Source organism: Taudactylus pleione, unplaced genomic scaffold (genome assembly GCF_031769625.1).
Source record: "Taudactylus pleione unplaced genomic scaffold, aTauple2 ptg000198l, whole genome shotgun sequence".
Classification (NCBI taxonomy): Eukaryota; Metazoa; Chordata; class Amphibia; order Anura; family Myobatrachidae; genus Taudactylus; species Taudactylus pleione.
In genome coordinates this window covers 11425016-11449773 of record NW_028284600.1, presented here as the reverse complement: position 1 = coordinate 11449773, position 24758 = coordinate 11425016, and the positions used below count along the sequence as shown (strand labels likewise).

At 40.9% G+C, this 24758-nt stretch overlaps 1 protein-coding gene across 2 annotated transcripts in view; it reads right to left on the bottom strand.

Moving 5' to 3' along the window:
• The window catches only part of LOC148518862 (alpha-2-macroglobulin-like), a 167906-nt gene that overhangs the window by 134577 nt on the left and 8571 nt on the right, over positions 1–24758 (bottom strand). For both annotated transcript variants that reach the window (XM_088476976.1, XM_088476977.1), the window contains exons 3-6: positions 22074–22236; positions 21137–21189; positions 16490–16510; positions 15775–15931 (exon numbers count right to left, since the gene is read on the bottom strand). In XM_088476976.1, coding sequence (XP_088333102.1) covers positions 15775–15931; positions 16490–16510; positions 21137–21189; positions 22074–22236 — 394 coding nt within the window. The remainder of the gene's footprint in view (positions 1–15774; positions 15932–16489; positions 16511–21136; positions 21190–22073; positions 22237–24758) is intronic.

Sequence of the window (24758 nt, the reverse complement as noted above, 5' to 3'; positions counted from 1 at the left end):
GCATCTACCCACGGCTATCCAGCTGCTCCACGTAGCCACCCAGATACCAGCGTCCACCCACGGCTATCCTGCCACTCCACGTAGCTACCCAGATACCAGCATCTACCCACGGCTATCCAGCCGCTCCACGTAGCCACCCAGCTACCAACGTCTACCCGTGGCTTCCCAAGCCACAACAAGTAGCTTCCACACTACCATCCATCTGCAAGCCCATCTACTAGTAACCCGACCAGCTCAGTCAGCCTTCCTGCCGGTCCCAGTCCGGTTCCTCCAAGTCCACTTACCTCACGGCTCATTAGCTGCACCAAGTAGCTTCCGTGCTACCATCCATCTGCAAGCTCATCTACTGGTACCCCAACCAGCTCAGTCAGCCTACCTGCCGATCCCAGTCCGGTCCCTCCAAGTTCCTTCTGGTCTCATTCCAACGTCTCCAGTTTCCAGTTCCAGTCACTCATCACCAAAGGCAGTTCTCACTGCTACCCACTTCTTATAATAAAAGAGCTATTCATGTTAACCATGGTTCCAGTCCAGCCGGCCTCCAGTGATTCCAGTTCATCACCTGATACAGGTAACTCACTAGCACCAACTGTGACAGTATGTTCAAGCCTAATGATGGTAGCGGATCAAGCACCAAATCCTGGATCAAGTGCTTTCCGTAACCTAATCACTCATTTGGATTCACAGGAGGTGGTACAGCATCAAGTACTACAGCTTCTGCAAATTCTGACTAACCGGCTAGATGATACCCAAATCTTACCTGAACCCCTAACTACTTTCCATCAACTGCTGGAACAGATACAGGCTCTACTCAACAAAATCTTTCAGATCATTCCTGAATTTCTTAGAGCTACCTCTATCTCAACTAAAAACTCTGTCTTGGAATCTCTAAGAACCAAAGATTCTTCCATGCCAAGTAAAGTGAGACATCGAAGTTACCCGCGCTCCAAGCTCTCTGTGGCTGAACGCCAGCGGCATAAAGATTTACATCTCTGTCGCTATTGTGGAGCTTCTGACCACTTTATCAAAGGCTGTTCCCTTTGCAATTCCAGCAGTATAACAATATGTCAACATCTCAATGCCTGTTCCGGTCCCGTCCCGGATTCTGCCTGTTCGGTCACATCCCGGATTCTGCCTGTTCCGGTCCCATCCCGGATTATGCCTGTTCCGGTCCCGTCCCGGATTCTGCCTATTCCGGTCCCAGCCCGGATTCTGCCTGCTCTGGTAGGGGACTCCAGTTGGCAACCCCAGGAGGGGTCTCCAGAGTCTCAACCCCAGGAGGGTCCCCAAGTCTCGTAACCCAAGAAGGGGTTTTGAGTCACTCACCCCAGGAGGAAGTCTCTGTCCTCGCATCCCAAAAGGGGGGTTCATGTTCCATACCCCAAAAGGAAAAGTCGAGTCAGCTTCCCCAGAATGGATTTTGGGTCCCATACTCCAACAGGGAGTGTCAAGTTCTGTACTCCAGGAGGGGACCTTAAGTCTCTCACCCCAGGAGAGGGTCACAAGAATTATGCCCCAGGAGGGGGTCTCAAGTCTCGCACCCCTGGAAGGGGCCTCCAGTCTCGCACACCAGGTAGGAGCCTCCAGTCTCGCACCCCAGGAAGGGGCCTCCAGTCTCGCACCCCAGGAGGGGCTTTCAAGTCTCACACCCCAGGAGGGGGTCTCAAGTTTGCGCCCCAGGAAGGGGTCTCAAGTCTCGCGCCCCAGGAGGGGGTCTCAGGTCTCGCACCCCAGGAGGGGGTCTCAGGTATCGTGCCCCAGGAGGGGGTCTCAGGTCTCACGCCCCAGGAGGGGGTCTCAAGTCTCGCACCCCAGCAAGGGGTCTCAAATCTCATACTCCAAGAGGGGGTTTCAAGTCTCACACTCCAGCAAGGGGCCTCAAGTATCGCACCCCAGGAGGTGGTCTCAAGTCTCATGCCCCAGGAGTGGGTTCCAGGTTCCAGTTCCCAGGGAGAAGTGTCATGTACTACTAATCCTGATCATGCATGTACTACTAATCCTGATCATGGCTCCTGTTCAGCATCTCCTGAAAATATCATTCCAGAGGATGACAGTTTCTGTAGCCTGTTCTCAGCCTCGAATGTTGAAGCTGCTGTCTCTGGCTCCTCAGGACTCCTTCCAGTTCCTTTAGTTGGTCCAAGTACCGAACAGCTGTCAACTTCAGTTATTTTGATTCCTCAACAATCAGAGCATCCTCAAGTCTCTTCCAGCCCTGCACCAGAATGTGCTCCACAATCCTCAAACAAACAAACTTCATTGGATACTCCAGGATACATATATTTTGATGGGGACTTATCGTAATACTTTGCAATACTGGAGCAATATGCTGCAATCATGGAAGCAGATCCAGCTTGTGGTATCACTCCTACCAACTTTACTAAGTACCTTCTCTCTTCCTTTAGAGGTAAGGCGTTGGACTGGACCAATCCTCTCATCGAGTCTAAAGATCCTGTGCTTCTAAAAATAAAGACTTTCAGTGAAGCTGTTATTAAAGAATTTGGTCTTAAACCTGTCAAATGAAATTCTAGTGAAATTCTCAGTTCTGAAAATCGGTCCAAGCTGTCTGTCGGTCCTACTAAAGAATCATCCTCTGCTGAGTCCTCCACTTCCCTGAACATGAGATGTGCGCCCACCTCCTTGTCCTCTTCATACTGCGGTAACTCCCAAAACACCATCAAAATTGGTTATATTTTGCTTAGTTCCTCCCAGGAGTCCTATCAATGTTCAAGTCCTACTAAGCCTTCGATTTTACCTTTTAGATACTGACTCGGAGTCTGAACTCGATCCTGCATATGATAATTCTCCATTCCCTGAAAACCATCTGCCATTTGACCCTGTCCTTTCCAGTCATGTGTTTCCACAGGAGTTACCAGAGATCCCAAGTCCGTTGGTTGGCACAAAATGTTCTCGCAGCAGAAAGAAGAATCGACGAAGGTCTTGAACCATCCCCTTTGAAGAATTTCCACTCCTGGTATCCCAATAAATGTAAGAATTAAGAGGATGTCTAAAGAGATGTTTCTAGAGTGATGGTGCCCCTATGTTTGAAGCTCCTGTAATGTCATGTTTGGAAGAAAGTTTTTCAGTTTCCTGGGTGTCTCATTTTTTCATGTTCTCCTATGTATTTATTTGGGTGTTCAGAGTCCACCCATGAAGAGGGGGGTACTGTCACAATCCTGGCTAGTTTTTACCTTTTGTGACTTACCTCTGCCAGATGCTCCATGGATCTGTGTTTGTAATTCTCCTGGGACATCTGCTCTGGCTGAATCATGCTGGCTGTTACATATCTGTGTGTGCAGAGCTCTCACCTCCCCACACTGATTAAACACATGGACCCTGCTCTGCCTGTGAGCATTGCTAGTCTTAATTGGAATCACAGGTGTGATCCTGATTCTCAAGGGCTGCAGAGATGCATACTCCATCTGCATGCTGTGCCTTGCTCCACTCTGAATGCCACTGCCAGACAACCTGTCTGTATCCACCAATCGCTGCCAGACTCTAGGTATATAGAAAAAGATAGGTATGAACAGCGCTAGAAAATCTATCAGTATATGTAGATTAAAACCAACATGGCATAGATCATAAATCAATATATATTATCATGAACTACTACATAACTCTATACGGCTTGATTGAAAAAATAATTTAATATGATGTCCACAATCTGGACAGAGAAATAGCAATCAATAAAACCGATACAATGACAATAATCAAAAAAATAATAATAGTAATAAAAAATAAATAAATAATAAACAGTGTAAATAAATAATAACAGTACATAAAAAATGATAATAATAAAAATAAATAAATTAGTGTCCAAATCAAAAAGAAAGAAAAATATCCATAGAATGAATGGTGTAAACCAATCTCAAATAATAACTGAGTATAAAATAAATATATATTTCATTCACATTGTAGTGAGAGATATAGGGGAATGTTGTAACAGTCACTGGCCTACACAGGTGGATCCGGAATAATATCCAGCTGATATATTACCAGACTTGATTAGATGTCCACAGCCTATAAACAGTATAGAAATCCTCGCACTGGCATGCTGACGTATTGTGAATGGTTGGAGCTGGAAAACGATGATATATTTACCAGACTTAGTAAGATGTCCACAGCCTATAGGTGGTGCAGAATTTCTTGCACTGGCATGCTGACGGTTGTAAATGGCTGGAGCTGGAAAATGATAAATACCGCTGGTCCGGAGAGTATAATCCACATAGGAATCCAAGTGCTGTATAATAAAGGGGTGCCAAATGCGTTTCGCTGTGGTAGATCCCACAGCTTCCTCAGTAGCATGATCCCCATGATACAATGATAGGGCTTTATATACCCATATCTAAATTAAAATGACAATCAGCTGTAGCTAACAGCTGGAATAAATCAATCAAGCCGTATAGAAAATCTAAACAAATTCCCATTGTCAGTGACATAGTATAAATGAAACCGCTAAGTTCTCTCATAGCTGGCATAAAATAATACAAATATACATTTTAAAAACATTAAAAGTTACCCGATCTGGACGGGTATAGAGATCGGCATCTGGTCACATGTTGTCCGTACTGGCACACGTGACTCCGTGCGGCCTATAGAAACTTCTATTTCATTCCCACGTCAGATCGGGATGCTTAATCACGTGATGTAAACATACATCACGTGGTCAAATTACGTCACCATCACTAGCGTCTGTTGCTAGGTATACAGAGTTTAAACATGGTGATTAGTTACAGAAGGTCTCCATTAAGCTCCAGCGTTAAAGTCGTAATAGCAAGTCACGTGATGTAAACAAACACCACGTGACTCGTATCCATGATGCTCAAAGAGGATTGTTTATTTAAAAACACACAGTAATCGTATAATAACAATATTTATTATCCTGGATTTTATATAATCCCTTATCATATATTATATTGTGATTCATCTGTTATGTGGAATTCCCGATCCACTCTTAATATATGTAAAGACCATACGTCTGAATGGTTATGATTCTAGTTCATCTAAGATAATGAGTCGAGATACAAATCAATCCTAAGAGAACTGGAATATCTATTATACTAAGGGATACATCCTTCACGTTATTCTTATAAACCGTTTAGTAAAGCTCCCAAATATTATCTTAAAGGCATATCATGAATCATCTAATTTGCTTCAATCACTTATTCCTAGTGATAAAAGCCCATAGATATAATTTAAATAGCTCATGGGCATGGGGCATGTTCACTCAAAAAGGCAGTATGTATCATCACAATAGATCACATCAATGGGTCTCTATATCTGCCGAGGTTCCTACATAATATAATATTTAGTAGTAAACAAATAGTACAATAATTAGTGGAAAATTATACCACTTATACAGATACCAAGAGACTAACAAATCTAAATGACTAACATTATATGTAGAGAAGACATGAAGATAAAAACCTGAGGAGGTATAAATATCTATTCATCCTTGTTGTGGCAGGGAACAGATGAAGGGGACCCTATCTATCTATTCTCCTCCACCCCAGTTATATGAATGAATTAAGTTCTATAGATTCATTGAGGCCCTCTGGATGTAGAGAGTTCAATTTGAACATACAGAAGACCTCCTGACGACAAAGGATTTTAAACCTGTCTCCGCCTCTTTGGGTTTTCTGAATGTGTTCAAGTCCTATAATTCTAAGTGTCCGTGGATCACTATTATGCTCTCTCACATAATGTGAAGATAAGCTATGTGTGGTGACTTTATTAATAATATTTCGGCGATGCTCCAAGAAGCGTCTTTTTAATGGTCTCGTAGTACGACCCACATAGAGTAGTCCACAGCCACAGGTAAGCAAGTAAATGACATATGTAGAATCGCAATTCATGAAGTTGGTGATTATATATGGATCTCTCGTGTTTTTGATCATTAAAGTGGTTGTTTTTTTATTGGTATAAGAGCACATGGTACACCTGGTCTTACCACATCGGTGGAAGCCCGGTGGTCTATATGGTAACCACTGTTCTGAAATGGTAGTTGTGTTACCAACACTTGTATGTGGTTTTAAATGACTGGGCGCCAGGATTGATTTTAAAGATTTATTTTTCCTGTAAATAACACATGGTTTGGAGGGTAGAATATTTCTTAGGATATTGTCCTTTTGAAGAATACGATAGTTCTTATGAATTATATCCCTAATTTGTCTATGACAAGAATTATATTTGCAAATAAATGCTATATTAACATTTGTAGTCAAATTGGAATCTTGTGCTGATTTTTTAGTTTTGAAAAGAAGTGATCTATCCATATTATTTCATTCATTCATATAACTGGGGTGGAGGAGAGTAGATAGATAGGGTCCCCTTCATCTGTTCCCTGCCACAACAAGGATGAATAGATAATATTTATACCTCCTCAGGTTTTTATCTTCATGTCTTCTCTACATATAATGTTAGTCATTTAGATTTGTAGGTCTCTTGGTATCTGTATAAGTGGTATAATTTTCCACTAATTATTGTACTATTTGTTTACTACTAAACATTATATTATGTAGGAACCTCGGCAGATATAGAGACCCATTGATGTGATCTATTGTGATGATACATACTGCCTTTTTGAGTGAGCATGCCCCATGCCCATGAGCTATTTACATTATATCTATGGGCTTTTATCACTAGGAATAAGTGATTGAAGCAAATTAGATGATTCATGATATGCCTTTAAGATAATATTTGGGAGCTTTACTAAACGGTTTATAAGAATAACGTGAAGGATGTATCCCTTAGTATAATAGATATTCCAGTTCTCTTAGGATTGATTTGTATCTCGACTCATTATCTTAGATGAACTAGAATCATAACCATTCTGACGTATGGTCTTTACATATATTAAGAGTGGATCGGGAATTCCACATAACAGATGAATCACAATATAATATATGATAAGGGATTATATAAAATCCAGGATAATAAATATTGTTATAAAATATGTTCTTATTATACGATTACTGTGTGTTTTTAAATAAACAATCCTCTTTGAGCGTCATGGATATGAGTCACGTGGTGTTTGTTTACATCACGTGACTTGCTATTACGACTTTAACGCTGGAGGTTAATGGAGACCTTCTGTAACTAATCACCATGTTTAAACTCTGTATACCTAGCAACAGACGCTAGTGATGGTGACGTAATTTGACCACGTGATGTATGTTTACATCACGTGATTAAGCATCCCGATCTGACGTGGGAATGAAATAGAAGTTTCTATAGGTCGCACGGAGTCACGTGTGCCAGTACGGACAACATGTGACCAGATGCCGATCTCTATACCCGTCCAGATCGGGTAACTTTTAATGTTTTTAAAATGTATATTTGTATTATTTTATGCCAGCTATGAGAGAACTTAGCGGTTTCATTTATACTATGTCACTGACAATGGGAATTTGTTTAGATTTTCTATACGGCTTGATTGATTTATTCCAGCTGTTAGCTACAGCTGATTGTCATTTTAATTTAGATATGGGTATATAAAGCCCTATCATTGTATCATGGGGATCATGCTACTGAGGAAGCTGTGGGATCTACCACAGCGAAACGCATTTGGCACCCCTTTATTATACAGCACTTGGATTCCTATGTGGATTATACTCTCCGGACCAGCGGTATTTATCATTTTCAAGCTCCAGCCATTTACAACCGTCAGCATGCCAGTGCAAGAAATTCTGCACCACCTATAGGCTGTGGACATCTTACTAAGTCTGGTAAATATATCATCGTTTTCCAGCTCCAACCATTCACAATACGTCAGCATGCCAGTGCGAGGATTTCTATACTGTTTATAGGCTGTGGACATCTAATCAAGTCTGGTAATATATCAGCTGGATATTATTCCGGATCCACCTGTGTAGGCCAGTGACTGTTACAACATTCCCCTATATCTCTCACTACAATGTGAATGAAATATATATTTATTTTATACTCAGTTATTATTTGAGATTGGTTTACACCATTCATCTATGGATATTTTTCTTTCTTTTTGATTTGGACACTAATTTATTTATTTTTATTATTATCATTTTTTATGTACTGTTATTATTTATTTACACTGTTTATTATTTATTTATTTTTTATTACTATTATTATTTTTTTGATTATTGTCATTGTATCGGTTTTATTGATTGCTATTTCTCTGTCCAGATTGTGGACATCATATTAAATTATTTTTTCAATCAAGCCGTATAGAGTCATGTAGTAGTTCATGATAATATATATTGATTTATGATCTATGCCATGTTTGTTTTCATATACATATACTGATAGATTTTCTAGTGCTGTTCATACCTATCTTTTTCCTATATTATATTATCAGGAGCTGACACCTCCATCTGAACCAGCTGCTTTTTGATAAGCGCCAACTGATATTCTTCTTTTCTTTTTTGTTATTACATTTAGTCTTTTTTATCAGTGGCAGCTGTCATGACAAGTTATAAAAATAGAGAGACAAGACGACGCTCCTATATAAACACAATGGGATACTAACTTAGAAACTCCCGAGGAACCGGACAATATAGGTCTCCATAAAATGCTCTATAAATTAGAGGATCTGCTTAAAGCAGAATCCAAACATTGGTTGGATAGTGTACACTTAGAAAAATGCTTAGATAAGGGCATTATTCCCCGTGGTCTTAGAAAAACTAAACCTTCGATTTTTAATGAGAACACTGATTTCCAAATGGAATGGGATAAAATTCTAGACACCTGTTCCCTGTCACTCATGAAAATGGTAGTTAAATATAGATCCACTAAAGTTCAAGAGTGTGAGAAAGAAATAGAGGAACTCAAAAAGAGCTTGGTTCCCTTTGAGAAATCACCAGAATTTATAGAGAAGGACCATATCATTTGTGAAAGAATTGAGAGATACGAGAAACAACTTTTTGAAAATAAACAAAAGAAATTTAAGACAAATTTAACAGATTATAATGAGAATAGGATTAGATCATATAAAAACTTCAAAAAGGACTCCAGAAATAATTCTACAAATAACATCAGAATACATGATTATCGGAATCATGATAGAAAACCCCATAACAGATTTGATTCTAATTCTATTACCAAATATCCTAGAGAGCAGAGATTTAGAACCACAGAGATCTCCACTGGAATAGGATCTCCCAGATATTCGGTTGGGGGAGCTAGGCCTAAAATTAGACCTCAAAATAAAGAATATCCCCCGAGACAAAGATTTGTCTTGGAGGATTTTCAAGAAGCACGACCCCCACCCAATCATTGGGGAGGGGACCCTCAGCTTCGTCACTATATTTCAAATCAAAAATGATTAAGAGACAGAAGCCCAGAGGTAGAAGAGGAGGTCTACGTACCAACAAGAAAAAATCTAAAAAGAACCTAGTTCCCCTTACGAATCATCAGAATGAGACAAATAATCAGAGAGATGATATACCCTGTAATGTTTTCAATCTTTCCTCGAAACAATTAGATCAAGATCAGATTTCATTATTAAATAAGGGATTAAAATTCTCTCCCACAACAGATCCAAGCATTTTTGATCTATTTGTAGACCTTAACAAATTTGTACGTAACTTATGTAGACAAAGATATTTCACCAACAAAAATGTGAAGAAATATGAGGATGATTCAACACCCATTCTTCTGGATCATGACGATCTTTCAGCTATTTTGACTCTTGAAGATCTTTGGGAAGAAGGTAGAACCTCTCCCACTGAATCTAATACTATAATTAAAACCTATGATATTAATGCACGAGTATCACTAAATAGATTGAAACAGAGATCTGAATTTTATCCCCTGAGTGCGAGAAGCAATACAGTTGAATCTTTCTATAAAATCACATTGGAAGATTTCAAGTCTCTGTGTCAACTAATAGAAAAAGAAAAACCCATCTCCAATCTTACGAGAAAGGAGAAAAGAGCTTTGAAATTATTAACCAAAGAAACATCCATAATCATTAAAGAGGCAGATAAAGGGGGGGACTTGTAGTTCAAGACAAAGCTGATTATTTAAAAGAAGCTTCCAAACAACTTAATGATCAGCTATTCTACCGTGCATTACTGTCAGATCCAACAGATATTTTTCTTTCTGAATTAAAGCTTCTATTAGATGATGCCCTTGCCTCTGGAGTCATATCGAGGGAAATCTGGCGATTTTTATACGATCCACATCCAGTCACACCCATTTATTACCATCTCCCTAAAATCCACAAATCTCTCACTTCACCACCTGGGCATCCCATCATCTCTGGTATTAATTCCCTCACTTCCAATCTTTCTCATTATATCAACACGTTCCTTCAACCCTATGTTCCTGAGTTGAGATCACATTTGAAGGATACTACTCATTTTTTACAAAAAATAGAGACAATAGTGTGGAAGCCCTCATATGCCTTCCTCACTATGGATGTTTCAGCACTCTATACCAACATCCCCAACCAATTGGGTGTGCAGTGTATCGCTTCCCGATTAATTCGAGATGGGGGTCTCACTCAGGAACATAGACGATTTATTTTGGATTGTATAACTTTCATTCTCACTCATAATTATTTTTTGTTTCTGAACACTGTTTATCTTCAAATCATGGGGACGGCCATGGGGACCAGGTTTGCGCCGAGCTACGTGAACCTCTACATGGGAGAGTGCGAGGACCTCCGGGTGTGGGGTGGGGGGTTCGGCGCGAACCTGGTCTTTTATGGCCGTTACATAGATAACGTATTTTTCATTTGGGATGGGGATCTATCCTCTGCTTCACATTTTGTTTCTTCACTGAATCAGAATTCCTTTAATCTCACTTTTACATACCAATATAACACTACTTGCATTGACTTTCTCGATGTGACTCTGGAGGCTAGGGACTGCACCATACATTCTTCTAATTACAAGAAGAATGTGGATACTCAGTCATATCTACACTTTAAAAGTGCTCATCGCTATCCTTGGAAAGCTAACATCCCTAAAGGACAGTTGATGAGACTACGCAGAAACTGCTCATCTTTGGATAGTTTCAGTGTTCAAGCGAATGATATGCTTTCCTCCTTTAGAAGGAGAGGCTATCCTGAATATATTCTCCAAAAAGCTTTTCTAGAAGTTCATAATATGGATAGATCACTTCTTTTCAAAACTAAAAAATCAGCACAAGATTCCAATTTGACTACAGATGTTAATATAGCATTTATTTGCAAATATAATTCTTGTCATAGACAAATTAGGGATATAATTCATAAGAACTATCGTATTCTTCAACAGGACAATATCCTAAGAAATATTCTACCCTCCAAACCATGTGTTATTTACAGGAAAAATAAATCTTTAAAATCAATCCTGGCGCCCAGTCATTTAAAACCACATACAAGTGTTGGTAACACAACTACCATTTCAGAACAGTGGTTACCATATAGACCACCGGGCTTCCACCGATGTGGTAAGACCAGGTGTACCATGTGCTCTTATACCAATACAAAAACAACCACTTTAATGATCAAAGACACGAGATATCCATATATAATCACCAACTTCATGAATTGCGATTCTACATATGTCATTTACTTGCTTACCTGTGGCTGTGGACTACTCTATGTGGGTCGTACTACGAGACCATTAAAAAGACGCTTCTTGGAGCATCGCCGAAATATTATTAATAAAATCACCACACATAGCTTATCTTCACATTATGTGAGAGAGCATAATAGTGATCCACGGACACTTAGAATTATAGGACTTGAACACATTCAGAAAACCCTAAGAGGCGGAGACAGATTTAAAACCCTTTGTCGTCAGGAGGTCTTCTGGATGTTCAAATTAAACTCTCTACATCCAGAGGGCCTCAATGAATCTTAAGAACTTCATTCATTCATATAACTGGGGTGGAGGAGAATAGATAGATAGGGTCCCCTTCATCTGTTCCCTGCCACAACAAGGATGAATAGATAATATTTATACCTCCTCAGGTTTTCATCTTCTTGTCTTCTCTACATATAATGTTAGTCATTTAGATTTGTAGGTCTCTTGGTATCTGTATAAGTGGTATAATTTTCCACTAATTATTGTACTATTTGTTTACTACTAAATATTATATTATGTAGGAACCTCGGCAGATATAGAGACCCATTGATGTGATCTATTGTGATGATACATACTGCCTTTTTGAGTGAACATGCCCCATGCCCATGAGCTATTTAAATTATATCTATGGGCTTTTATCACTAGGAATAAGTGATTGAAGCAAATTAGATGATTCATGATATGCCTTTAAGATAATATTTGGGAGCTTTACTAAACGGTTTATAAGAATAACGTGAAGGATGTATCCCTTAGTATAATAGATATTCCAGTTCTCTTAGGATTGATTTGTATCTCGACTCATTATCTTAGATGAACTAGAATCATAACCATTCAGACGTATGGTCTTTACATATATTAAGAGTTGATCGGGAATTCCACATAACAGATGAATCACAATATAATATATGATAAGGGATTATATAAAATCCAGGATAATAAATATTGTTATAAAATATGTTCTTATTATACGATTACTGTGTGTTTTTAAATAAACAATCCTCTTTGAACGTCATGGATACGAGTCACGTGGTGTTTGCTTACATCACAGGACTTGCTATTACGACTTTAACGCTGGAGGTTAATGGAGACCTTCTGTAACTAATCACCATGTTTAAACTTTGTATACCTAGCAACAGACGCTAGTGATGGTGACGTAATTTGACCACGTGATGTATGTTTACATCACGTGATTAAGCATCCCGATCTGACGTGGGAATGAAATAGAAGTTTCTATAGGTCGCACGGAGTCACGTGTGCCAGTACGGACAACATGTGACCAGATGCCGATCTCTATACCCGTCCAGATCGGGTAACTTTTAATGTTTTTAAAATGTATATTTGTATTATTTTATGCCAGCTATGAGAGAACTTAGCGGTTTCATTTATACTATGTCACTACCAATGGGAATTTGTTTAGATTTTCTATACGGCTTGATTGATTTATTCCAGCTGTTAGCTACAGCTGATTGTCATTTTAATTTAGATATGGGTATATAAAGCCCTATCATTGTATCTTGGGGATCATGCTACTGAGGAAGCTGTGGGATCTACCACAGCGAAACGCGTTTGGCACCCCTTATTATACAGCACTTGGATTCCTATGTGGATTATACTCTCCGGACCAGCGGTATTTATCATTTTCCAGCTCCAGCCATTTACAACCGTCAGCATGCCAGTGCAAGAAATTCTGCACCACCTATAGGCTGTGGACATCTTACTAAGTCTGGTAAATATATCATCGTTTTCCAGCTCCAACCATTCACAATACATCAGCATGCCAGTGCGAGGATTTCTATACTGTTTATAGGCTGTGGACATCTAATCAAGTCTGGTAATATATCAGCTGGATATTATTCCGGATCCACCTGTGTAGGCCAGAGACTGTTACAACATTCCCCTATATCTCTCACTACAATGTGAATGAAATATATATTTATTTTATACTCAGTTATTATTTGAGATTGGTTTACACCATTCATTCTATGGATATTATTCTTCTTTTTATTTGGACACTAATTTATTTATTTTTATTATTATCATTTTTTATGTACTGTTATTATTTATTTACACTGTTTATTATTTATTTATTTTTTATTACTATTATTATTTTTTTGATTATTGTCATTGTATCAGTTTTATTGATTGCTATTTCTCTGTCCAGATTGTGGACATCATATTAAATTATTTTTTCAATCAAGCCGTATAGAGTTATGTAGTAGTTCATGATAATATATATTGATTTATGATCTATGCCATGTTGGTTTTCATCTACATATACTGATAGATTTTGTAGCGCTATTCATACCTTTCTTTTTCCTATATTATATTATCAGGAGCTGACACCTCCATCTGAACCAGCTGCTTTTTGATAAGCGCCAACTGATATTCTTCTTTTCTTTTTTGTTATTCTAGGTATATAGATCCTCCTCTAAAAGCACTCAGGGCTTGAACATCTTGTTACGTTCCGTGGTGTACTGCTTGTGCTATAGCTGTACCTCTGTGTGCCAGTATGTCCCAGGCTCCTGCTGGTTCCTAGACCAGTGCTATCCATAAGCCTGCTGCGTTCAGCTATCCACGCTACCAGCCTCTCACCTACGGCTCCCAGGCCGCTCCAAGTAGCTTCCATGCTATCAGCTTCTCCTCACAGCTCCCAGGCCGCACCAAGTAGCTTCCACGCTACCATCTCTCACCCACGGCTCCCAGGCCGCACCAAGTACCTATCCAGGCTACCAGCCTCTCACCTACGGCTCCCAGGCCACTCCAAGTAGCTTCCATGCTACCAGCTTCTCCACATGGCTCCCAGGCCGCACCAAGTAGCTTCCACGCTACCATCTCTCACCCACGGCTCCCAGGCCGCACCAAATAGCTATCCACGCTACCAGCCTCTCACCTACGGCTCCCAGGCCACTCCAAGTAGCTTCCACGCTACCAGCTTCTCCACACAGCTCCCAGGCCGCACCAAGTAGCTTCCACGCTACCATCTCTCACCCACGGCTCCAGCCGCTCCACGTAGCTTCCCAGCTACAAGCGTCTACCCATGGCTATCCAGCCGCTCCACGTAGCCACCCAGCTACCAATGTCTACCCACAGCTATCCAGCCGCTCCACGTAGCTACCCAGCTACCAGCATCTACCCACGGCTATCCTGCTGCTCCACGTAGCTACCCAGCTACCAGCATCTACCCACGGCTATCCAGCCACTCCATGAAGCCACCCAGCTACCCGCGACTACCCACGGCTATCCAGCCACTCCACGTAGCTACCCAGCTACCAGCGTCTACCCACGGCTATCCAGCCGCTCCATGTAGCCACCCAGCTACCAACGTCTACCCACGGCTTCCCAAGCCACAACAAGTAGCTTCCACGCTACCATCCGTCTGCAAGCCCATCTACTAGTAACCCGACCAGCTCAGTCAGCCTTCCTGCCGGTCTCAGTCCGGTTCCTCCAAGTCCACTCACCTCACAACTCATTAGCTGCACCAAGTAGCTTCCTTGCTACCATCCATCTGCAAGCTCATCTACTGGTACCCCGACCAGCTCAGTCAGCCTACCTGCCGGTCCCAGTCCGGTCCCTCCAAGTTCCTTCTGGTCTCATTCCAACGTCTCCAGTTTCCAGTTCCAGTCACTCATCACCAAAGGCAGTTCTCACTGCTACCCACTTCTTATAATAAAAGAGCTATTCATGTTAACCATGGTTCCAGTCCAGCCGGCCTCCAGTGATTCCAGTTCATCACCTGATACAGGTAACTCACTAGCACCAACTGTGACACTTAGAGTGTAATGCAATTGTGTAATGATTATGTCTAGTTCTAGGTGCACATGATCTGGTCTATACAAAGTATACAGATCTCCCGCCATAACAGCAAAATTCCTATAAATTATTTCAAAATGTTGGAATTAGCAAACTGAAAAGCTGAATCAGACATCAATTACATGGGTATTATTACTCTATACACTGGGTTATACACACAGGGACATCAATATGGTGTATAGAAATCTGTGACAATATAGTAGTATCGTGCCTAAGGCTACAAGCTATGAAATAGTACAAAGTGTGTTATGATACACAGTCTAAGTGCTGTTATGATGGCATAATATAGACTTGTTTGTATAAAATGCAAGCAACATTACTATTATAAATGTCATTATTAACAAGTTTTACCATATTGTTTTTATGATGCGTTAATCTAGTACTACTCATTGGTTTATTTTTCATTTCAATTTACCATATTCGGAGACAGTGAAGTCTTTGTTACATGCAGAAGGTAAGTTAATTGAGTATGTTCCAAGAGATAGTTCATTTGCCAGAGGGAAACTAAAATCAGCAAACCCGTGGTCCACAGTTACATTCAGCCATTGTCCAATGCGGTTCTTATTTGGGTCCTGTGGGTAAGGAGGGTAAAGACAGAATTATTGTAACCCATTGTGGCATTGCAAGTTAATATTTATACATCATGTAGTTTCTTAGAGGGACATCCAGAGAGAAATACATTTGCAATAGATATTGCAGTACATGGATTATGTTACAGGCAATTGCTTAAATTGGATTGTCTTATTTAGTTATCAATTGCAAGAAAATATTTAAAATATTCCAGCGGCTAATCTCACTACAACAATGAATAAAATGTATTAGGAGATTTTCTTCAGCAAATTAAATTATTGAAATATGTAAATATTACATTTGATCAAGTTTAAGCTTTTGTGATAGTTTTCATGTTAAGATAAGTGTTAACATTATATAGATACAATCCAATATACAGCAGAATATAGAGTACCAAAAATAAAAGAAAGCAATAAATAAAAGCAAATATTATTAAAATCTTGAGTTTATGGACCTTTAAATGCAAACTAAACTTTGGTCTTGTTTTTATATCTGCATAATTGATTCAATGAAAACATAATGATTACATACATGAATTGTTAATGTAATACAGTACATACCTTTAGCTCAAGCAGAGGGAACTAAAAAGAAAGAAAAAGCAAAAAACATAATGAAAAATATGTGTTAATGACTTCATAACTTTGTCAAGCAAAAAGTATAATTTCATCTTCTCATATTCATTCATTCTGGAGTTTAAAGCAGTCATCTGTATCTGCTCTATCTAAAACCAAGAGTTTAACAGTCTCGTTATGGGGCCTATTCACAATGTTAATCAATTTATTAACACTCTGGGGTCTATTTACTAAGCAGTGTTAGGAGACAGAGTGAAAAGTGATAAGAAAGTGATAAGGTGCCAGCCAATCCGCTCCCAACTGTCATTTTTCAAACACAGCCTGTGAGATGATTGGCTGGCACCTTATCACTTTCTTATCAATTTTCACTCTGTCTCCTAACACTGCTTAGTAAATAGACCCCTCTATCTTGCCGCGAGCGCTGTAGCAATTTTCAGCGTGGAGACAGATGGTCCGAAAACCACCTATCTCCATGAATACTTATGTCTGACTCGGCAGTGCTAGTGCACCTGCGTAAACTAGGATTCATGCAGGAGCACAAAGCTACAGCGTCCAGCAGAAGTAGCCGGACAGGGAAGTAGGGATCTGAATGAAGATGGCGAATGTTTCCGCAGACAAGCTCCAAAAATATTGTATTTTCGAAGCTTGATGATTTTAAGTCCCCATACTAGAGTATGGGGACAGCGGGACAGATCGGGGCTGAAATATAAGCATGAGATATCGCCTGCATTACCTTTATAATGAATAGCCCCGATACTTCATTTATACAAAAGTAGGTGAAAATGTTGATTTTCACCTACTTTTGTGGAAAAAAGTGATGATGATTATGGACCTTGCTCCAGATAGTTTCACTAATTCATTCTACTTAATTTATACAAAAATAGGTGATTTTGTTTTATATTTTCACTGATAAACAGATCCCTATTTGTATAAATAATCTGAAAAACATAGTATATGCAATATATACAGTAGGGCCTGATTCTGAGTGTTGAGATGCAATGTTGATGTCAGACGCACTTAAGCAATTTTTTTCTACTGCGCATACATCCAAGGTGGTGGGCCGTGACTGTAGGTGACAGGGAGGTACACAAGTCTGCCTTATGGGCATGTCATAGGAGTGTTGTAGGCGTGTGGCTGAAGTGGTTACATGTTCAGATGCTTAATCGCTCACACTGTAGGCTATATTGTGATGGAAAATCTGCATGTGGTACTTGTAGACCCAAATATGGATGCTGCATGGTCCCACTCAAAAACCAGGTTTAGATGCTTTATACTTTTGGTGGCTGCCAAGTCCAATTGTTGCCTCAATAAATTATTTAACAGCCAGACATATAGAGAATGCTCTCATATAGATAATCATTAAGAGGGAATACATACGATTTACCGCCGGCCACATGGCCGGCGGTTCTAATCCCGACAGCGGCGTCCCGGCAGAGGAGGAAATCCCGATTGTCAAGGTAAGTATTTACTAACCTAATTCTGCCCCCTAACCCTAACCCTCCCTTAGGGGTGCCTAACCCTAACCTCCCCCCAAGTGCCTAACCCTAATCCCCCCTCTAAGTGTCTAAACCTAACCCCCCTTCTCCGCCGCATAAACCTAAGTCCCCTGGGGGGGGCATAACCCTAACCTCACCCTGGGGGTGCCTAACCCTAACCCCCCCTTCCCCTAGCCTAACCCTAACCTCCCGGGGGGGTGCCTAACCCCAAACCCCCCCATTAACCCTAAACCAAACCCTCCCCCCAGCGCGGCTGTCCGCACCCGGCTTACCTTCGATCGGCATAGGTAAAATGACAGGCATCTGGATGTCAACGCCTGTCATTTAGCCCTTGCTGGGATTAGAGAGTCGGGAAGCCGACAGTCGGGATTCCGTCCATAGGCTTCTCGACTGCATCCCCATTAAGAGACCTATAGAGAAAGCCATCATAGAGAGACCTATAGGGAAAGCTGTCAGTATTCAATTGTTTTCACGGTTCGGATCTCCCGTCTAAAGTGACGGAAGATCTTGGGCCGCTATTCAATTGTTCCTGCTTTTTGTGCTGATCGTGCCCAAAGTGGTCAGGTTTAGCCATGTAAATCAGCTACCCCTAACCAAAGTGCTGGGCGCGATCACAAAAAATGCCGTTTGGGCGCCCAAACAGGTCACTTTTCGCCCATTTCAAATCGCGACCCCCTGGGGCTGCGAGCTGAAATGGAGCGCTGGCAGCTGATCACACCCGACAGGAGCAACAATTGAATAGCTCCATCGGGCGCGAAGGGGGCAGGGAAACAATTGAATTTTGCCCATAGAGACATATATAGCGAAAGCTGTAATATAAAGACATAAGTTTTATCATTCACAACGAGTGATAAGACTCATTGAGGCATATTCAATTAGCAGCGAAAAGTCCCGTACTTTTCGCATGCCGCACTTTTCGCTGGCATCGCTGGTTTTGCCTGTGTAAAAGTATCGCGCTCGTCCCCGCTTATCCCCGTATTCAATTAGAAAGCTTCAAAAACGGAACCCGGCGAATTCGAAACCAGTAAAAAGTGCTGTCAGATTTGTGGAAATCAACATGACACCTCCCAAAAGATGCACTAACATTGGGGATCACTATAGATACCCCCGAATAGCCCTGCTGAAGGTATTTGGGGTACTTTAATGCTCCCAATAGCCACTAAATTGCGTCTTTCAGAAGTGGTGAAGAAAAGGTTGTAGCAGGGTTTTTTTGGTGAAAATAAGTAGTCCCAGCAAATTTGGGGTACACGAAAATGGGTGCTAGCATATTTTAAAGTTGCTAAAGTGAAGTTTTAAAAAACATTAAAGATCCACCTGCCGCAAGCACCTGCAATCTTAAAAACACCTGGGGCATACTTGGGGACCCCCCTTGAGTCTATTTCGCTAGTTTTTAAGTTTGTACCCCAACTTTGACCTTTTTCGCCCCCTTTTTCAAATTAGTTTTTTGGGGAGTTCTTACGTTTTTTTTTTACTTTTTTGATGCAGTTTACCTTTGGGGGACTGTTCCAAGGCTGCAGGGGGGTTCCCGCAACTTTACACCTCAAAACCCCAATTCTGCACTTTTTTTTGCCTCTATTCCAATGCATTGACTTTCCGCACTGGCAAAAAGTCTTTGGAATTGAATACGGGGATAAGATTTCGCCGGGCGAAATGACGAAACTTTTTAGCTGAAACAGACTTATCGTGGCTAATTGAATATGCCCCATTGTGTATGATAAATGGTGTGCCAGCCAATCAGCTCCCAACTGTCATTTGTCAAGCAGATGACTGTTGGGAGCAGCGGCAGCTCCTCCCTTCTTAGATGAGGGGGGTTGCCGCCACCGAAAAACCCTCACCTGGTTCTTCTGGCCGAGTCCCGGCACCTGGGCAATTGATCTGACAGGCGCATTAGCGAGGAGGCGCCACGCATCTGCATATCACCAGCTTCCAAAGGGCTGCAGCACCAAGGAGCTGGGTAGGGCTGGCGGAAAGGTAGAGAAGCGGCTTCCTACTGGTAGCTGCTCTATGCTAATAGCAGCCCTGACTGGCAGGCCCAGGGGGAGGAAACACCTCCCCCCGAGACTGTCTGTTATTTATGTGACTGGCAGTTAGCGCTTCCAATGGGAAGCCACTGCCAGTCATAGTGTAGCCAGTGCAGTTACGGACTACACTGAGGTGGCGGATTTTACTGGGGGGGCTGCAGCCCCTAGGCAAAAACCTGCCACTGGTGGGAGTTGATTAACTAGAGCACCATTTACCACTCGTTGTGAATGATAAAACTTATTGACAAATAAGACCCATAGAGAGAAGCTGTCATATAAACAAAGTTGTTATATAGAGACCTATAGAGAAATCCATCATATAGAGACATATAGAGAAGCTGTTATATGGAGACATATAGAGAAAGCTGTCATACAGAGACATATAGAGATACTCATCATATAGAGACCTAAAGAGAAAGCTGTCATATAGAGATATATAGAGAAAGCTGTAATATAGAGACCTATAGAGAAATCCATCATATAGAGACATATAGAGAAGCTGTTATATGGAGACACATAGAGAAAGCTGTCATACAGAGACATATAGAGATACCCGTCATATAGAGACCTATAGAGAAAGCCATCATATAGAGACCTATAGAGAAAGCTGTCATATAGAGATATATAGAGAAAGCTGTCATATAGAGACATATAGAGAAAGCTGTCATATGGAGACACCTAGAGAAAGCTGTCATATAGAGACATATAGAGATACCCGTCATATAGAGACCAATAGCGATACCCGTCATATAGAGACCTATAGAGAAAGCTGTCATTTAGAGACCTAAAGAGAAAGCTGTCATACAGAGACACATAGAGAAAGCTGTCATATAGAGACCTAAAGAGAAAGCTGTCATACAGAGACACATAGAGAAAGCTGTCATATAGAGACCTATAGAGATACCGTCATATGTTTACTTTTAACACATTTATTTTAATGATGGGGATTGCCATTGTTTTGGTTAAAGAAAGCAAGTTGGGAACTGGTTTTGTTTCACTCAATTGTCTTGTTCTTGTACCTAGCAGAGGTTCTGATCCACTACAATGCCTAAAATAACCTGACAAAATATACAATACTCTTCCAGCTTCATTTATTTTACCAAAAATAAAAGTCTCACCTTTTTTTGTGCAGCATGGAAATTCACGTCCACAGCTACCAACCGAAACCTCACTGAAATCATTAAATAGACAATATCAGGAAAAATGTCTGTACTTATTGTATTTCAGTCAAAAAAATAATCATATAGATCAACAGAATGCAATTCTTCATCCATAATACATTAAGAGTTGTACAATACATTTTTAATCCAGACCAGTTTTTGATACTTTGCTAGTGGTAGCTTAGATATATGAATGATGCCACATTGCCTGCAATTTTCTACAACAATACAACTTTCATAAGCATAGTGAAGGTGTAAAAAGGATACACCCATTTCTACCATCAAAAAGTCCTCTGAAGTGAGACATGGCTTAAAATAGATATATGAAATGTACAAAAAGCAAGAGAAAAAAATGTACCGAGGTCACCTGGACACTGACACATATAGTGGCACCTCTGCCCCTCCCCTTTAGAATGTAAGCTTTTACAAACAGGGCCCTCTAACCTAGTGTGCTCTTCCTTACTTTATTCTATTGTACATTAAGTCGCTGGTCACCGATTTGTTTATGTACTTTGTAAGGTGCTGTGTAACACTTGTGGTGTGGTATATATAAATAAATGATAATAAATAAATAATAATAATAATAATAATAATAATAATAAGCTGAGCTGAATCAGACAGTTAAAGTGATCCAAATCACATCTTGAATAAAACTGAACACACTGAAGCTACACACTAAAGCACTGTTGTCTCTTACAAATTGGTGGCATCAGTGTAGCTCTCCTCTGTCTAGCAGAACTTAAAGAGACAGTTAGAGGTGCTCTTGGGAACAATATTTCTTTTTTATTGCACTGAGTTCCAGTGTCTCAAAATATAGTTATTTACATTGTTGACCATTTAATATCTCAACCATTTGATATGAGCTACTGTACGATTCCATGCTATTTAGTCCTACCTGTGTCACCCGGCTTGTATGTGGATTTATCAGTCTGGATGAAGCACACGTCATATCCTTTGATTACAACAATTCTCTTGGTCTCATTGACATTTATGTGTTCCCCATGTGCAGATGTGTGGAAAAGTAAGATTGATTGTTCTTCTTCTTCTATTACAGGGACCTGGTGAGAAATTAAGGATCATTCTAAGTCATCATTATCTGGCAATTGGGGCTTATTGCATGTCTGTGAGATTGCAAACAATAGTTTGGATTTTAATTAATATAGTTCCTTTTATTAGCTACTGTGTTGTGTTTATTGTAAATTAAGTATTATGTTACTTCTAAAGCACAGGTTCTCAAACTTGATCCTCAAGATCCCAAACAATGCGTGTTTTCCAGGTCTCCTCACAGAATCATAAGTGAAATCATTAGCTCCACCTGTGGATCTTTAAAAATATGTCAGTGAGTAATGAATACACCTGTGCAACTGCTGGGTGACCTGGAAAATGTGACCTATGTGTCACCCCTTATGCAGTGCCCTTTATATAGTGCCCCCAGTAGTGGTCCCCCCCTATGCAGTGCCCTTTATATAGTGCCCCCAGCAGTAGTCCCCCCCATGCAGTTTTCCCGTAGTGATCACCCTTATGCAGGCACCCAGTAGTGATCCCCCCTCTCTAGTGCCCCCTGTAGTGGTCCTTGCAGTGCCCCTAGCAGTAAGCCCCTTATATAGTGCCCCCAGCAGTAGTCCCCCCCTCCCATGCAGTGCCCCCAGTAGTGGTCCCCCCTAGTAGTAGGCCCCTTTTATAATGCCCCCAGTAGCAGTCCCCCCCCCAAGTAGTGGTCCCCAGTTGAGGTTCCCCCTCCCAATTAAGTGCCCCCTGTAATAGCCCCCCCAGTAGAGGTCCTCCCAATAATGGTGCCCCCAGTAGAGGTCCTCCCAATAATGGTGCCCCCAGTAGTAGCCACCCCCCCATTGTGCCCCCACCCCAGTAGAGGTCCCCCCAGTAGTAGCCACCCCCCTCCCCCGTTGTGCCCCCAGTAGTGCTGACAGGTTTTTGAAAATATATATATAAAAACATACTTACCTGAATCCACGCTGCTGCTCCGGACCGCGACACCTCTCCAGCCGCCGCCGCCCACCAGTCCTCCCGGGCTGGCGTGCTCAGCATAATGGGAGAGACGTCATGATGTCATGACATCTGTCCCATTACCCACTGCAGGAGCCGGACGGAAGTCCGGCTCTTGCAGTGGGTGCAGCAGCAGTCAATGAGAGTCTATCTGACTCTCATTGGCTGCTGTTTAACACACGCATCGCCGCCAGCGCTGGCGGCGATGCATGTGTTATGCACAGCCTGAGCTCACCTCCTGGTGCTATTGGGCAAGCGCTCAGGGGGAGGGAACGGGCTCAGGTGTGCAGCACTGGACCAGCGCTGGAAGCCTAGTGCCGGTCCTGTGTAAATGTGTAGCGCTGACCGCACTCACTGCAGTCGCCGCGAGACTGGTGCCTAACTAGGGCGGGCCGCACCCCCCCGCGCCGCCGGTCCCACGGCGCCCAGGGCACGCACCCTGCTCGCCCTGCCCTAGTAACGCCACTGCCTTATACTAACCTTATCAGTGTTAGAGTGCATCCTTCATCAGCTACTGGTAATTATTAATGTAATTGGAAAATAATTAGGCCCTTCTAGTGCTGACTTGCAGAAAATTAATAAAACCAGGAGGCTGTCTTTTGAATGATTGATTGATGTAAAAAAATTAGGAAAATAATTAATAATAGAAATTAGTGAACAATAGGCTTTTATTTTTCCTCAATGGACAATTTAGCAAAAAATTTGCTCTATTTTTAATCCCTGTCTCACACACGCCAATACGCAAACACACGTGTACTCAAATACACAAATCAAAATGTCATATCTGCCATCAAATTCTATATTTCTATAGGGCTGACTAGATAGCCAAGTGGTTCTTATCTGCCATCAAATTTTATGTTTCTATATTAAAATAAAATGTTTGTTTAGTGGAGATACCCTTTAAGTTTATCAATATGTATTTAAATATTGTCTTGCTATTTAGTTTAACTGTATCATATACATGGCTGGTAATAATAATAATAATAATAATAATAATAATAATAATAATAATAATAATAATAATAATAATAACAATAAAATAAAATTAGACTGAATATTATCAGACAGAGATAAAGTAGAAAGGAACTGGTTGCAAGTTTACAATATTTTGGATAATAGGAATATAATTAGTACACGAGCTTAAGCTCTATGTATTGTTTATTGCTTATTGGTACAACCAGATTAGGATCTATGATTCAGTTACACAGCAATATTAGTCTTACGTCAAAGAATATTTGAGTATATGAAAAGAAAACATATAAGCTTGGTTTGAACTGTGTAGAGTGAGGATAGTCAGGTGGAATACACAGGTTAGGGTAGGGAGGCTCAGATTCAGAAGCAGAGGAGAGGGACAGACGTGAATGTTACTCAGCTCAAAAACATAATAACAAACAAAGGGTGTCATTTAGATAATACAAACTGCACCACAACCAGAAGGAGATGTGGAAAGAGAGGGAGCAATGAGAGGAATCTTTGCAACAGAGGAATTAATAATAACTAAAGAAAACTCAGTTACACAAAGGTGAGGGAGGGTTCAGCTTTAAAGTAATCTGTCCATGGAACCAAGGGATGGATC